At 48.6% G+C, this 16,969-nt stretch overlaps 1 protein-coding gene and 1 long non-coding RNA gene across 2 annotated transcripts; one reads left to right on the top strand and one right to left on the bottom strand.

The window, feature by feature from the left end:
* Nucleotides 1–619: 619 nt before the first annotated feature.
* LOC121485684 lies at nucleotides 620–1,490 on the bottom strand. The gene is made up of 2 exons (XR_005986347.1): nucleotides 1,316–1,490; nucleotides 620–1,221 (listed from the first exon to the last, which is right to left on the bottom strand). It is a non-coding gene; the product is annotated as an uncharacterized LOC121485684 (long non-coding RNA).
* Nucleotides 1,491–16,013: 14,523 nt separating this feature from the next.
* On the top strand, nucleotides 16,014–16,760 carry LOC121478962 (optic atrophy 3 protein homolog; the record flags this gene model as incomplete). The annotated part of the gene is made up of 1 exon (XM_041734467.1): nucleotides 16,014–16,760. A coding segment is annotated over one exon (498 nt), but the record flags the coding sequence as incomplete, so codon positions are not given.
* Between the last annotated feature and the right edge of the window lie 209 nt (nucleotides 16,761–16,969).

Genomic DNA, 16,969 nt, shown 5'->3' on the forward strand with positions numbered 1-16,969 from the left:
TTAAAAGATTTTATTTATTTATTTCACAGAGAGAGAGAGAGGAAGAGAGAGAGAGCATAAGCAGGAGCAGCAGGCAGAGGGAGAGGGAGAAGCAGGCTCCCCGTGGAGCAAGGGTGCAGGGCTCCATCCCAGGACCCTGGGGTCATGACCCAAGCCAAAGGCATATGGTTAACCAACTGAGCCACCCAGATGCCCCTCCACTGGGATATCTTCACACAAGACTGCACAAATCTTCGTATGGATTTTATTTTCTTTTTCTTTTTTTTTTAAAGATTTTATTTATTTATTCATGATAGACATAGAGAGAGAGGCAGAGACACAGGAGGAGGGAGAAGCAGGCTCCATGCCAGGAGCCTGACGCGGGACTCGATCCCAGGACTCCAAGATCACGCCCTGGGCCAAAGGCAGGCGCCAAACCGCTGCGCCACCCAGGGATCCCTATTTATTTATTCATGAGAGACACACACACAGAGAGAGAGAGAGAGAGAGAGAGAGAGGCACAGACATAGGCAGAGGGAGAAGCAGGCTCCATGCAGGCAGCGCGATGCAGGACTCAGTCCTGGATCCTGGGATCAGGACCTGAGCCAAAGGTAGATGTTCAACCACTGAGCCACAGGTGTCCCTTTACACAGATTTTTATTCTATTCTGTAACATGTAGGAAGAGAAACCCAGACACCCTGGTGTCCAGGTTTTGAGACAGAGTATCTCTTGGCCTTGAAATACCCCCATGAGAGAACCCTTGAAGGGGGCAGCAGGTGGCACTGCTGGTGGCTGTTGGCCATTGGGTGGTTTCCACGTGGCCTTGACTTCCAACAACCAGATGAGCCTCTTTTCTTGGCCCACACACCCATTCCTGCACACATGTGGAGTCAGACATTCTTGTGGGACACCCAGGGGACTTCCTATCATAGACATGGGGATCTGGGACCTGGGGGGCAGTAAGGATGGACTCAGAGAACCAGAGGGGGTGCCCCACTGACTTGCAAACAGAGAGGACACTCCTCTCCAGACATGTCACTTTGGGGGCTGTGGGGAGAGACCACAAACACCCCAGCCCACCTCTGGTTGGATAAGAAGTTCTTCTGCATACTCTTCACCTGGTGACAGGTAAACTGGGCCCAGAGAGGGCAGGACACTTGTCCAGGGTCACCCAGCGGGAAGCTGGGACACAGCTAAGTGTGACACTGGTAGCATATGTCTCTCCATGGAGGGCAGAGCTCCTGGAAGGAAAGGAAAGAGGAATGGGTCTCTGTGTCCCCAGGAGAGCAGAAGGATCAGAAGGGGAAGGAAGCCACCAGCAGGGCCAGGACCTACCTAGGATTTTCTGTGTGTAGGTCCTGCAGTCTTCAGCCTTGGACTTCTGGGGATCCATGGGGATGACGATGAACTTGTCCCAGGTGTAGCTGCATCTCTGGATGGGGCGTTGGAAGGGATAGAAGTCTCTACAGCAACTCCACTTGGCGTCTCTGGGGCCCAGGGCCACACTGCCACAGAGCAGCCTTCTTTCCTTTCTTACCATTAGCACCTCTCCTGGGGATCAGACACGGCTCAGCCTCCACCCTTCTTCCGCTCCTAATTTCCCTCGCCCCTTTATTTCTTTAAGATTTTATTTATTTATTTATTTATTTATTTATTTATTTATTTATTTATGCACGAGAGACAGAGCGAGAGGCAGAGACACAGGCAGAGGGAGGAGCAGGCTCCATGCCGGGAGCCCGATGTGGGACTCCATCCCAGGACCCCAGGATCACACAACCTGGGCTGAAGGAGGCGATAAACCGCTGAGCCACCTGGACTGCCCCTTATTTATTTATTTGAGAGTCAGCCAGCCAGCCAGAGAGAGCACAGCAGGGAGGAGAGGGAGAAGCAGGCTCCCCACTGAGCAGGGAGCCCACTGCGGGGGCTGGATCCCAGGACCCTGAGATCATGACCTGAGCCAAAGGCAGATGCTTAACCCACTGAACCACCCAGGTGCCCGCCTTTTTTTTTTTTTTAAGGCACCAAGTGGGGTTGCAATACAGAAATTCTCATAGAAAAGGTTCACAAAAAAGAAAAGGAAAGAAAGAAAGAAAGAAAGAAAGAAAGAAAGAAAGAAAGAAAGAAAGAAAGAAAGAAAGAAAGAAAAGGTTCACCAGGGCAGCCCCTGTGGCGCAGCGGTTTAGCGCCACCTGCAGCCTGGGGTGTGACCCTGGAGATCCGGGGATCGAGTCCCACGTGGGGCTCCCTGCATGGAGCCTGCTTCTCCCTCTGCCTGTGTCTCTGCCTCTCTCTCTGTCTCTATGAATAAATAAAATCTTTAAAAAAAGGAAAAGCTTCACCAGCTGGGCCCATAATGAGACGGGCTTCTTGACTTTAGCACTTTTTTTTCTTTTTTTTTTTTTTAAGATTTTATCCACTTACTCATGAGAGACACAGAGAGAGAGGCAGAGTCACAGGCAGACGGAGAAGCAGGCTCCCTGCGGGGAGCCTGATGCGGGACTCGATCCCAGGACCCCAGGATCATGATCCAAGCCAAGGGCAGATGCTCAACCACTGAGCCACCCAGATGTCCCGACTTTGGCTCTTGACATGGCCGATCACCCCTTTTCTCCCTCTGAGCCCAGCAGATGTCCCATTTCTTTTTTTTTTTTTTTAATTTTATTTATTTATTCATCAGAGACACACAGAGGCAGAGACATAGGCACTTATGTCAGACACTTAACCGCTGAGCCACCCAGGCGACCCAGATGTTTTCTGCTCCCACCCAAGAAGTACTCCCTAGCTCCAGCACCCACACTCAGCTTGAGGGGTGTCCTCATAGGGGCTCCCCCAGAACCCGAAGCGGGGAGTGGCAGGAGGTAGGTCAGAATTGCAACCCTGAGGCTGGCACTTAAGCAGAGCAGAGATGCTCCCTGACTGCAGGCAACCCTCTAGCCCTTCCCTTCTGGGCCCCACCCAGCACCGCCTGCCTTTCCTATCCAGGCCCCTGTGGGCCGAGGATGGGGTCCCCAGTGGCAGCTCTGTCCTAGTACCGGCCCCTCTGCTTTTATGGTTTGGGTTTGAGGTTTGCATAATCCCAGTTTGTGAGAGTCCTAAAGATCTGACCCTGTCTCCTGCTGTTTCCCTGACTTACCTCAGGTCATGGGGGGAAGGGCCCCACCCACCCATCCCCCCACCCCCACCCCGCAAAGCCAGCTCTGCAGTTTCCCCTTCAGAGGAATCACAGCCTGTGATTCTTAAGGGGCTGGAGCCCTTGAACCCCTGGCCAGGGCTCCCAGCTCCTCCAGAGATTGAGGTTCAGTTTATCACTCGGTGTCTCAATTGAACTGGCTGCTATTTCATATTTGCCTCTCAGACGTCCCCAGAAAGCCCTTCTGTCCTCTGCCTCTCACTGCTGCTCGGCCACCTCAGGGGGGTCAGACCTCCCGGCCCCCCACACCATGCATGCTCACCTTTGGAGGGATGGAGGCTTCCGTGCAGAAATGGAAGCAGCAGGAGGAAGAGAGCTGCAAGGGAGAGAGATATGAAGGTGGAGGAGCCTCTGGAGAGAGGGAACAGGTGGTGGGAGGCCCTTACCTAAGAAGAGGAGGAGTCTGGACTCCCAGCCAGCGCTGCTCCTGGGCACTGGCCTGCACCTGGCTGCCCCTTGTTGGTGCCTATCATGGCAGCCACAGCTTGTGTGTGGGGAGAAGGTTACTAATCACCTCCCTTTGTAATTGGAGGGTAATGAAGAACATATCTGTTGACTGGTTTTACCAGTTCCATATAGCTTTGGAAGCCTTTGTTAAATTCCTAAGTGATAACTGTATTTTTGTTATGCTCCTAAAATGACTTTGGGTGGGGCTGATTGGGAAGACCTCACATAAGATTATGACTAAACCTGGGGGGTGGCTCAGTGGTTGAGGGTCTGCCTTTGGCTCAGGTCGTGATCCTGGGGTCCTGGGATGGAGTCCTGCATCAGGCTCCCCGCAGGGAGCCTGCTTCTCCTTCTACCTGTGTCTCTGCCTCTCTCTCTGTGACTCTCATGAATAAATAAATAAAATCTTTAAAAACATAAAATATTTTAGCAGCCACATTCAAAACACAAAAAGAAACCAGTAAAATTAATTTAATTTAATTAATTTATTTTTTTAAAGATTTTATTTATTCCCGAGAAACAGAGAGACAGAGAGACAGAGAGAGAGAGAGAGGCAGAAACACAGGCAGAGGGAGAAGCAGGCTCCATGCAGGGAGCCTGACATGGGTCTTGATCCCGGGTCTCCAGGGTAAGGCCCTGGGCTGAAGGCGGCGCTAAACCACTGAACCACCTGAGCTGCCCCAGTAAAATCAATTTTAAGGATATATTTTGCTTTGCCTGATATGTCCAAAATATTATCATTTCAACATGTAACCAGTATAAACATTAGTACTGAGAAACCCTACCTTTTTTTTTCATACCAAGTCTTCAGATCTATTTCTGTGTTTTCACCTACAAGGAAGCCACTTTTTGGCTAGTGACATTTCAAGTGCTCAATAGACACCTGTGACCAGTGGCTAGGAGAGTGTTGCTTAGCTCTGGAACCTTCTAACAGAAAGGGAAACCTAGTACTAGCCATTAGAGAAAAGGAACTTTTTATTATATTAAGAGCAAAAATCAGGACACCTCAGTGGTTGAGCATCTGCCTTCAGCTCAGGTCATAATTCCACGGTCCTGGGATTGTGTCCTGCATCAGGCTCCCCACAGGGAGTCTGCTTCTTCCCTCTGCCTGTGTCTCTGCCTCTTTCTCCGTGTCTCTCGTGAATAAATAAATAAAATCTTAAAAAAAAAAAAAAAAGATTATGACTAAACCTGCCTTTCTTTCTGGCTCAATCACAGAGCCAGGAATTCCATCCCTCTTGCCCACCTGGTGGGCCTGAGCCAATTCCTGGTTGGCAGCCCTATTTGAAGGGCGGGTGGAAAGCGTTCTCCCGTGGAAGCTCCAGGATCCCTCCTACGCCTTACCTTCTGTGTATCTTTTATAATAAAACCACAACTGTAGGCATAATGTTTTCAGGGCATTCTGTGAGTTGTTATAGCAAACTTTTGGACCTGAGGGGGTTGGTGGGAGCCCTCGAATTTGTAGCTGGTTGGTCAGAAGTGCAGGTGGCTTGGGAACCCCTGCTCATGGTTGCTGCCTGGGGTGAGAAAAGTCTTTGGGACAGAGCCTTCACCCTGTGGAGTCTGCACTGACGCTGGGGCATTATTGCCAGAATTGCATGGCAGTACACCATACCTGTCGGCCAGCTGGGGGTGAACCAGAGCAGTACCTGGACTCATTTCTCATGACCAAATTATCTTTTCTTCTTAAGTGGACAAAGTGTACATAACATACAAGCAATCATTTTAGCCATTTTAAGTATTTAATTCAGTGGCATTAAGTACACCTACAGAGTTGTGTAACCATCACCACCCTCTTTATCTAGAAATTTTTCATCATGCCAAACAGAAACCCAGTACCTCTTAAACAACCAAGTTAGTTTTTCCCACTTTTTTTTTTTTTGCAACAAATAGGGCCCCTCATTCCTCTCTTCAGAAAATAATTACAGGAATATTGGGAGAATGAATTGCTGCTAGCCCTAGACTGTTTGAGGGGGAGGTACAAGATCTTCTTTTGGATGAAAGTGAGAGGAGAGAGGAAGGAAGTCTTTACAAGGTATTTAGGGAACAGGTTACTTCTGTGGGCATCTGCTGCTTAATCTTGCAAGAGACAGTGTGTGTGTAAGGCACCTGAGAGTTAGCCCCCTGCCTCTCTGACTTGCCCATGAGTCTTGAGCTTTATTTTGATTTTTTTAATTAAAAAAAATGTTTCGGGACGCCTGGGTTGTTTAGCAGTTGAGCGTCTGCTTTTGGCTCAGGGTATGATCCTGGAGTCCTGTATCAGGCTCTCTGCATGGAGCCAGCTTCTCCTCCCTCTTCCTATGTCTCTGCCTCTCTGTGTGTGTCTCTCATGAATAAATAACTAAAATCTTAAAAAAAAATTTTTTTAATGTTTTAAGTAATCTCCCATACCCAATGTGGGGCTTGAACTCAGAACCCCAAGATCAAGAGTTACATGCTCCACCGACTGAGCCAGCCAGGATGCCCTGGGTCTTGAGCTTTAAACTTAGAAGAGGGGGGAACCCTGGGTGGCGCAGCGGTTTGGCGCCTGCCTTTGGCCCAGGGCGCGATCCTGGAGACCCAGGATCAAATCCCACGTCGGGCTCCCGGTGCATGGAGCCTGCTTCTCCCTCTGCCTGTGTCTCTGACTCTCTCTCTCTCTCTCTGTGACTATCATAAATAAATAAAAAAAAAAATTTTTTTTTAAATAATAAACTTAGAAGAGGGACATGTAACACACCACACAGTGGCACAGCCTCTCCTTGCCCTGGAGGGCACTACCCCCAGCAATTAGCAGGGAAGGACCCCCTCAGAGAGCCATGCTAGGCCTCAGGGACCCTGGGCTAATCTTTGTGTGTCCCATTGTTACTTTCTTAAGAATAATTCCTGGAAATGACAATAGCTGGATCTGATCACATGTACATTTTGGATTTTCCTCTTTCATTTAACTAAGCAAGTCCTCAGTATTCATAGGAGAAAATTTAAAAACCAAGAGCACCATAAAACCTACCTGCTAGAAATCATCAGCACTTACTTAAATTTTGGTACATTTTCTTTACAAACTCAATTTTTTTTTTTTAGTTCTCCCCAACATCTTAATCTGGAAAATTGTCAAACCTACAGAAAAATAGAAAAAAACTGTACAGTGAACACCCAGGTGCCCTTACTAGATTCACCACTTGTTCACATTGTGCCCTGTCTGTGCCCTTCAGAGATCTTGGATCTGCATGTTTATGTCTATGATTATGTCTGCTGCTTTAGCAAAATGCCACTGGATGAGGGGCTTAGACAACAGACATTTATTTTCTCACCGTTCTGGAGGCTGGGAAGTCCAAAATCAAGGTGTTGGCAGATTCACTTCCCAGTGAGGTCCTGCTTCCTGGCTTGCAGACGCTGCCTTCATGCTCTGTACTCATATAGCAGAGAGAGAGAGAGAGAGAGAGAGAGAGAGAGAGAGAAAGCCCTGGTGTCTCTTTCTCTCCCTTTTTCTTTCTTTTTTTTTTTTTTAAGGATTTTATTTATTTATGCATGAGACACAGAGAGAGAGAGAGAGAGACAGAGAGAGAAGCAGGCTCCACGCGGGGAGCCTGACGTGGGCCTCCATCCAGGGCCTCCAGGACCCCACCCCAGGCTGAAGGTGGCGCTAAACCGCTGCGCCACCGGGGCTGCCCTCTTTCTCTCCTTATAAGGATACCAATCCCTAGGGGGCGCCTAGGTGGCTCAGTCAGTTGAGCATCTGACTCTTGATTTCTGCTCAGGTCATGATCTCAGGGTCCTGGGATCAAGCCCTGTGTTCATCTGGCTGCACGCTCAGGGGTGTCTGCATCTGTCTCTCTTTCTCCCTCTGCCCCTCCCTCCTGTGTTTTCTCTCTCTCTCTCTCTCTCTCCCTCTCAAATAAATAAAAAAATTTTTATAAAGGACACTAATCCCATCCTGGGGGGTTCTTGCCCCATGAACTTATACAAACCAAATTAACTCCCAAAGGCCCCACCTCCAAATACCATCTTCGTGGTATTTCATAGGGCTTCAACATATGTCCTGGGGGTGTGCACACACTACATGTAGTCCAAAACACTTCACACATCTATCCGTCTCCGTCTCCATACATACACAGATTTTTTTTTCCACTGAATCATTTGAAAGTAATCTGCAGATGTCATGACACTTTACTTAAAAACTTAAGTGTATGGGATCCCTGGGTGGCGCAGCGGTTTGGCGCCTGCCTTTGGCCCAGGGCGCGATCCTGGAGACCTGGGATCGAATCCCACGTCGGGCTCCCGGTGCATGGAGCCTGCTTCTCCTCCCTCTGCCTGTGTCTCTGCCTCTCTCTCTCTCTCTGACTATCATAAATAAAATAAAATAAAATTCTTTATAAAAAAAAGATTTAAAAAAAATAAGTAAATAAAAAAAAAAAAAAACTTAAGTGTATGTCTTCTAAGAATAAGGACCTTCTCCCACACAGTCCAAAAAGGCCATCATACACTATACACATCATAAGAAAATTCTTAATAATTTCACAATGTCATCTAAGAAACTTTTTTTTTTCAGATCTCTCCAACAATGTCAAAATGTCTTTATAGATTTTTTTCCCATCCAACCCAGGATTTAGTCATGGCCCACACATTACATTTTATAGTCATCTCTTTAATCTTTTGAAATCTAGGGCAGCTTTGCCTTTTTTTGGATTTGTATAACTTTGGAGTTTTGAAAACTTCTAGCTCAGTTGTCCTGCAGAAGATGCCCCACACTCTGGACTCATGAATAGATTCAGAGTGAGCATGGGCACCTGGTTGGCTCAGTGGTTGAGTGTCTGCCTTTAGCTCAGGTTGTGATCCCGGGGTCTTGGGATGGAGTCCTGTACCAGGCCTCCCATAGGGAGTCTGCTTCTCCCTTTGCCTCTCTGTGTGTGTCTCTCATAAATAAATAAATAAATAAAATCTTTTTAAAAATTTGGGGACGCCTGGGTGGCTCAGCAATTGAGCATCTGCCTTCAGCTCAGGGCCTGATCCTGGAGTCCCAGGATTGAGTCCCGCATCGGGCTTCCTGCATGGAGCCTGCTTCTCCCTCTACCTGTGTCTCTGCCTCTCTCTCTCTCTCTCTCTCTCCTCTCTCTGTCTCTCATAAAAAAATAAATAAATAAAATCTTTAAAAAAAAAAAGATTCAAAGTGAACATTTTCAGCAGGAAAACCCTGTGGGTGATGCTGTGACTGTCCCCTGAGGACTCCATTGGGTCACAATATCAGTTGGTCCCATTATAGATGATGCTGAGTTTGATCACTTGGCTTAAGTGGTAACCACTGGGTCTATCCACTGTGAAAGTGCCTTTTGCCCTTTTGTAATTAGTCAGGAGGTTATTTATTCATTGGTTGACTGATTGATTGATTGATTGATTGATGTTTTTAATAAATATTCCCTGAGTACCTGCTCTGAGCCTGGCCCCTTACTAGGCAGTGTTGGGGGAGATCACAGGAGTGACCAAGACATTCTTGGTCCTCCATTCTTGGGACTCCCAGTCCATGGGGGAGACAGACTGCTACCCAGATGGTGATGACCCAGAGTGGTTGGAGGTTGGATGGCAGAGCCGGTACAGAGGGTGACAGACCTAGCCTGGGTGGTCAGCAAGGGCTTCCCACAGGAGGAGGCATGTGAGCCAGGACCCGAAAATTCAGGGTGACTCTGGTGGGAAAGGAGTGAGTGTTGCAGGCAGAGGGAATGGCATATGCAAAGGCCCAGAGATGAGAGAGAGCACAAAGGGGGCTGAGTACTGAATGAGGTTCCGTTGGAAATGGCCGGAAAATCAGCAAGGGGAAAGATCACATACAGCCTTGTGAGCATTTTAGAGTCAGGACTCTCAGTTCTTCTGTCTGTTTCTAAGCTGCTTATCCTGCTTTACCTTTTTTTTTTTTTTTCCTGAAAGAAGCTTTAGTGAGATGTAAGTGACACACAATATAATGCACATATATAAAGTGTGTAACTTGACTTTTGACAAATGTATCTGTGAAGCCACCTCCACACTGGAGAGAGTGACCACATGTCATCACTCCCCAGGTTTGCTCAAGCCTCTCTCCTCTCCCCTCCCCCAGGCAACCACCACTCGGCTTCCTGTCAGGACCCAACACAAATGCCAGGCCGCAGAGCCTGTGGACAGCACAGTTTGTTATCTCTGTAGCTTTTTGCAGTGAGTGTAGCTCGAGGGGGAGGGACATCCTTGAAGCCTTGCTCAAGATTTCAGGTCCAGAGAGGGAGCAAAACGACTGAGCCTGGCCCACCAGCCTGAGAGCTGTTTGCCAGGGCAGGAGAACAGCAAAGAGTCTTCGGGTGGCTGTAGAGAGGTGAGGTCCCACCAGTGGCACTCACTTTGGCAGACACTCTGCTTCTTCCCAAGTCACCAATCTCCCCCACCTCTCTCTCCATCACGAGAACCCCAGTTTGATTAGGTGGAAACATGTAGCCAGCCAAGAATGTTGGACTCGCCTGCAGTGAAGGGTGGCTCCAGGGTATGGAGGCCAATCTACTCCATGGGGTTTTCATGAAATCCAGTAGTTTCCTCATAAAAAGGGACAGATCAGATGCATGTGCTTTCTGACCACCCCTGCCCTGCCCACTGCCCGGAAGGAGGATATGGCACCCAGAGGGGCAGCAGGCATGTTTGGGGCCTGTGGCTAAAATCCCCATAATCATAATGAGGGAGAAGAAGCTGAAAGAGAGAGACTCTGGGTCCCTGGTGACATCCCGTGGCCACCATGGCAGCCCTGGCTGCTGGCCTCGGGCCCTGTGGTTATGGGAGAAGAGGAATCCCCATCTGGGGAAGCCATGGGATTTTCCAATTTCTATTACCTGCTGGTCCTGGCTGACAGCAATGGTGCATCCCCAGACCAGGAAAGGGGTTTAGATTTTGCAAAACTGAACACCCCATAAATCCAACCACTCATTCTTGAGGCCACTGCCCTTTGGCAAGGTCCCACATGGGTTCAGCAGGGAGCCTTCGTCGTCAGTCCGCACACCTGCTCATGACAGCATCCATCAGTTTCAGGGGCAGCCACTCTGAGACCCTGACATTTTGCTTTGTTTGTTTGAACAGTTTTTATTGAGGTATTATCTACATGCCATAACATTCCTGTTTCAAGTGGACACTTTAATTATTTTGGGTAAATTTACATGGCTATGCAACCGTTACCAAAATTCAATTTTAGAATATTTCGTCACTCTAAAGAGATCCCATGTGTCCATTAGCAGTCACTCCCCACCCCCACCCCCGCCCCCCTCTCACCCCTACCTCCACACTCCCACACCTCACCCCTACTCCCACCCCCACCCCCAGCCACCCCTAATCTACTTCCTGTCTCTATAGATTTCCCTGTGCTGGATATTTCATATAAAAAGGAACTGTACACTATGTGGTATTTTGTATCTGGCTTCTTTGACTCAGTGTGATGTTTTCAAGAATTCATCTGTGTTGTAGCATGGATCACTGCTTCACTCCCTTCTATGTATTAATAATAATACTTCACTGTATAAATACACCAGATTTTATTTATCCATTGACCAATCGATGGCCACTGCGTTATTTCCACTTTCTGGCTCTTGTGAATAAATGCCACTATGAACATTTAGTGCACAGGCATGTGGATGTAATTTCTCTTGCATAGATACCTAGGAGTGGGTTTGTTGTTTATCTTTTTAGGAAAGTGCCAAACAGTTTTTCAAAGTGGCTGCACCATTTGACTTTCCCACTAGAGGTACATGAGATTTGCTTTTGCTCTGAAACCTTGAAAGCACTTGGGTTTTTTTGTTGTACTGATTATAGTTATTCTAGTAGGTGTGAAGTGGTATCTCATTGTGGTTTTGATTGGTGTTCCTCTAATTATTAACATGTGGAGCACCTTTTCATGTGCTTATTGGCCATTTGTATGTCTTCTTTGGTGAGATGTCTGTTCAAACCTCTTGCCCATTTTAATTGGATTATTTACCTTCCTAATGTTGTGTTTTAAAAGCTCTTCATATGTTCTAGATACAAGTCCTTTGTTAGATAATAATTATATTATTATTATTAGGTTATATTATTTTAAAATAAATACATTATTATACATAAATATATAATAACATTATTATGTATTATCTGCAAATATTTTCTCCCAGTCTGTGGCTTGCCTTCTCACTTTCTTAATGGTATAAAATTTCTCTTTTTTTTTGAGATTTTTTAAAAGATTTTATTTATTTATTCATGACAGACACACACACACACACACACACACACACAGAGAGGCAGAGACACAGGCAGAGGGAGTCCCGACGTGGGACTCGATCCTGGGACTCCAGGAGCACACCCCGGGCTGAAAGCGGCGCTAAACCACTGGGCCACCGGGGCTGCCCTTTTTAAAAGATTTTATTTATTTATTCATGAGGGACACGGAGAGAGGCAGAGACATAGGTAGAGGGAGAAGCAGGCTCCCTGCATGGGGCCCGATGTGGAACTCGATCCCAGGACCCCAGGATCACGCCCTGAGCCAAAGGCAGACGCTCAACCACTGAGCCACCCAGGCGTCCCCCATTTCTGTTTTTTTAAAGTAAGCTCTATGCCCAACTTGGGGCTTGAACTCCCAACCCCAAAATCGAGAGTTGTGCATTCTACCCACTGAGCCAGCCAGGTGCCCCGAATATTCTTTTTTAAAAAAGATTTTATTTGGGATCCCTGGGTGGCGCAGCGGTTTGGCGCCTGCCTTTGGCCCAGGGCGCGATCCTGGAGACCCAGGATCGAGTCCCACGTCGGGCTCCCGGTGCATGGAGCCTGCTTCTCCCTCTGCCTGTGTCTCTGCGCCTCTCTCTCTATCTGTGACTATCATAAATAAATAAAAATTTATAAAAAAAAGATTTTATTTATTCATTAATTTATTTATTTAGAGAGAACATGAATTGGGGAGAGGCAGAGGGAGAGAGAGAATCTCAAGTAGACTCTGCACTGAGCACTGAGCCAGACGTGGGGCTCAATCTCATGACCCTGAGATCATGACCCAAGCCAAAACCAAGAGTTGGACACTTAACTGACTGAGCCACCCAGGAGCCCTTGAAACCCCCCCCCTTTTTTTATGATAGTCAGAGAGAGAGAGAGAGAGAGAGAGAGGCAGAGACACAGGCAGAGGGAGAGCAGGCTCCATGCACCGGGAGCCCGATGTGGGATTCGATCCCGGGTCTCCAGGATCGTGCCCTGGGCCAAAGGCAGGCACCAAACCGCTGTGCCACCAAGGGATCCCCTTGAAGTTTTTTTAAAGTAGTCTCTTTACCCACTGTGGGGCTTGAACTGAGATCAAGGGTCATACATCCTACTGACTGAGCCAGCCAGGTGCTCCTCCTGTTTTTTAGAAGACAAAACTTTTTTTTTTTTTTTAAGATTTATTTATTCATGAGAGAGACACAGAGAGAGGAAGAGACATAGGAAGAGGGCGGAGAAGCAGGCTCCACCACGAGAGCCCAATGCGGGACTCGATTCCGAGACTCCAGGATCACACCCTGAGCCAAAGGCAGACACTCAACTGCTGAGCCACCCAGGGGTTCCTAGAAGACAAAACTTAAGCCTCATTGGTTCTCCTTCCCTCTCCCCGCACCTGTCCTGAGGAGGCTGAGTATTATTCCATTGAGACTTTATACTTTTCCTAGATACGTGCCTACCATCAATGCTTATTCTTGTTTTTATCCCACTGTAGGTACCTTTCAGAACTTGTATGTGTTTCTCCACTTGACATTATGTTTGGGGAATTTTTCTGTGTTGAATATATAAAGCTCATTCACCCCGTTTTTTTTCCTTTTGAAATTACGACATTTAATAGTGAAACATTTCAGCATTGTTGGTCCGTAGGCAAAAGCATGGCTGTGGTTATAAGTCACTGCTAGGGAAGCAAACATGAGTGATTTCACCATTTCTGCTTTGTTTGCTTTTAACTACTGGGCTCACAACCACAGCATAATTTACAGATTGTGACATAAAATCCCCCTCCGTTTTAGGCTGTTTCCATTTCAAGCCTTTACCTTAAGGGACTGTGTTTAGATTTAAGGAGGACACGGACATAAGAAATTTGAGCTTTGACAAAGAACTGTGGTAAAAATCACATGCTAAAATTATATAAAGAAACCATGAAACACCTTCCTAACCATTCATCAAATTTGTGTATTTTTTCCATATTTTTTTTATATATTCATGATAGACAGAGAGAGAGAGAGAGAGAGAGAGAGAGAGAGAGAGAGAGAAGGGCAGGCAAAGGGAGAAGCAGGCTCCATGACAGGAGCCTGATGCAGGACTCTATCCCGGGACTCCAGGATCACATCCTGGGCCGAAGGTGGCGCTAAACCGCTGAGCCAGCCAGGGATCCCATACACATCTGGCATTTGTGGTGAGAAACCCCACTCTAGGGAAAACTAAAAATTTCATACAGTAAAATAAAACTCTAAAGATGAGAAAACTGGGCACCTGGCTGGCTCAGTTGCAACTCTTAATCTCAGGGTTGTGAGTTCAAGTCCCATATTGGGCATGGAATCAGCTTAAATAAATAAATAAATAAAGTATGAAAAGACTATTTCTTTTTTTTTTTTTTAAGATTTTTTATTTATTCATGAGACACACAGAAAGAGAGGCAGAGACACAGGCAGGGGAGAAGCAGGCTCCATGCAGGGAGCCCGACATGGGACTCGATCCCAGGGAAAAGACTATTTCTGGCATGATATGTAGCACTGTTTAGAGCTGCCAATTAATGTTACTGCTTCAGATGGCAAACACAAAATTACATCTTCATTATGGATTTACAGTGATTAGTCTCTACATAACCTTAATTATATACAGGATCTATATTTTCACTTTCAGACTCAGTCTATGGACAGAGCACTGAAGACTTATCTTAACCTTAGAAAGACACCATGGCAGGGCACCTTGGTGGCTTGGTCGGTTAGGTGTTTGCCTTTGTCATAGGTCATGGTCTCGGGGTCCTGGGATGGAGCCACATTGGTCTCCCTGCTCAGAGGAGAGCCTTGCTTCTCCTTCTCCCTCTGTGCTCTCTCTCTCTCTGTCAGATAAAAAGTAAAATCTTAAAGAAAAAGAGAAAGAAAGAAAGCATGGCAATATAAAAGTAATAGTATGAGCTACTGACTATAGGAGGTAGGGGAGTAGAGGGTAGGTACTTATGGGTACACTGTCAGGATGTTCAGGTAATAGGCATATTATTCACGATTACAAAGATTACCAATACACAACAAAAAGTTAAACTAAGGGATCCCCGGGTGGCTCAGTGGTTCAGCGCCTGCCTTTGGCCGGGGGCGTGATCCTGGGGTCCTGGGTCCCAGTCCCGTGTCAGGCTCCCTGCATTGACCCTGCTTCTCCCTCTGCCTGTGTCTCTGCCTTTCTCTCTCTCTCTCTCTCTCTTATGAATAAACAAATAAAATCTTTAAAAAAAAAAAAGTTAAAATCACTTATAAAAATCGAGGGGGGGAGGACAGGATATAGAATATGTAATAAAGTCCCATAATATGGGCAGGTGGCAGTAGAACAATCAAAACATAATGTTTTTGAAAATTCAACTTAGAGAATCAAGAAATGGAGGCATAAGCTTGTTATTTGGCATCACAGGGTTAAACTGGAATAAATAAATGCAGAACAGACCAAAAGTAGTTGGAGTAGGAGCAGGACTGAAGCTGGAACTGGGAGGGTGGACTTCTGTTTTTCAGTCTAACCCCTTTTATGTGGTCTTAAACCATCCCCCACCCCCATCCCTTCACACACGTGCATAGGTTATTCTTCTACCTAAAAGGAAGGAAATGGGATGAGATCAGCTGTGGCTGTTGTGGCAGGGGCGAAGTATAAGATGTTTTCAGAAATTCATTTCCTAATGAGCCAGAGGCCCGGGATTTTCCCCATCAATTCCTGTATCTGTGGATGGATATTAATTATTCGTGGAGTGACTTGGGGTTTCAGCACCGTGCTCTATGCTTGTGTTGTGTTTACGAACGATGACAATGCTCATAACCCTTATTCACCTGAATAATTGATTAGGTAAAGAAGCAGTTAGCACAGCCTGGCTCAAGCCCTGAGCTCCTCCCAAAGCCCCAGGCCCCACAGTGAACACATCTCAGGGCAGCGAAGCGTCGGAGCCAAGTTCAGGGGAGGAGGGAAGAGCCTGGCTGGCGCTGGGCGCACTGGGGAAGGCGCTGAAGGAGCAAAAGCTTTACACCTGCCCTGGCTTCGTAGCACCCACCACCGCCCCGCCCCAGGGGTGCGGCCCCCACGCAGGACCTCCCCCCCAGAGCAGCATTTCTCATCCCTGGCTGCTCGCCGGAATCTTCTGGACGCTTTCACGGGGCCCCCCCAGGCCAGATGGCCAGCCCGGCCCCGCGCCGGCCCCTCGGTCAGGCGCCCGCTCCCTAACGCGGGCGATGCCGCTGCCGCGTCGCGGTGGCTCCGGGCCGGACGCCCAGGCGTCGAGCGGCGGGGACTGCGGCGGCTCCCGGCCAAGATCCCTTACCCCTCTTCCCCGCAGTGTACCACTGGGTGGAGATGCGGGCCAAGATGCGCCTCATGGGCTTCAACGCGGCCGCCGTGAAGCGGCTGAACGAGGACGCGGCCGCCGAGCTGGGCGCCGAGCTGCTGGGCGAGGCCACGGTCTTCGTGGTGGCCTGCGGCTGCCTGGTGCTGGAGTACTGGCGCCACCAGGCGCACCAGCGTCGCAAGGAGACAGCGCGCCGCGCCGCCTGGAGCGCGATGCGGGACGAGGTGGACCACCTGGCGCTGGCGCTGGCCGCCCTGCACGACCAGGTGCGGGCGGCGCCGCAGCAGAGGGCGCTGGAGGAGCTGCAGGTGCAGATGCGGGAGGTGCGCGCCCAGCTCTCCGCCCGCGACCCGCCGTCCGCGCCCCAAGCGAAGCCCAAGGAATAGGGGGCAGCCGGACCTTGGGCCTCCGTGTGGCCGTGGCCTGGGCTGTGACGTCTCCGACACGACCTTCTGTCCACACTGCCCCTTCCTGAACCGGCCCAGCTAATACCACCTGGTCCTCTCTGGGGCAGGAGGGAGGCCGGGCCGGGGCTGAGGCAACCAGGCTCTGGGACACCTCCCTACCCCAGTGGTACCGTCCACGGGGACTCCCCACCCACTGGTGGAACATTCCAACAGGAGTTTCCCACCCCTTGCCCTACCCCCACCTCCACCTCCACCCCCACCCCCAGCCCACTGATTTAGCAGTCTTCCCCCTGGATCCCACCCACCCACAACTAGGTGGGCCAGCAGGACACGTGGACCCAGCTAACTCATTCTGTCACTCACACCTCCACTTACCTGAGTGGCTTTCCGGCCGGGATACTCATCCAGTGTACCAGAGCACCCTTTCCACATTCTTC

Source organism: Vulpes lagopus, chromosome 2, assembly GCF_018345385.1.
Source record: "Vulpes lagopus strain Blue_001 chromosome 2, ASM1834538v1, whole genome shotgun sequence".
In the NCBI taxonomy this organism is placed as follows: Eukaryota; Metazoa; Chordata; class Mammalia; order Carnivora; family Canidae; genus Vulpes; species Vulpes lagopus.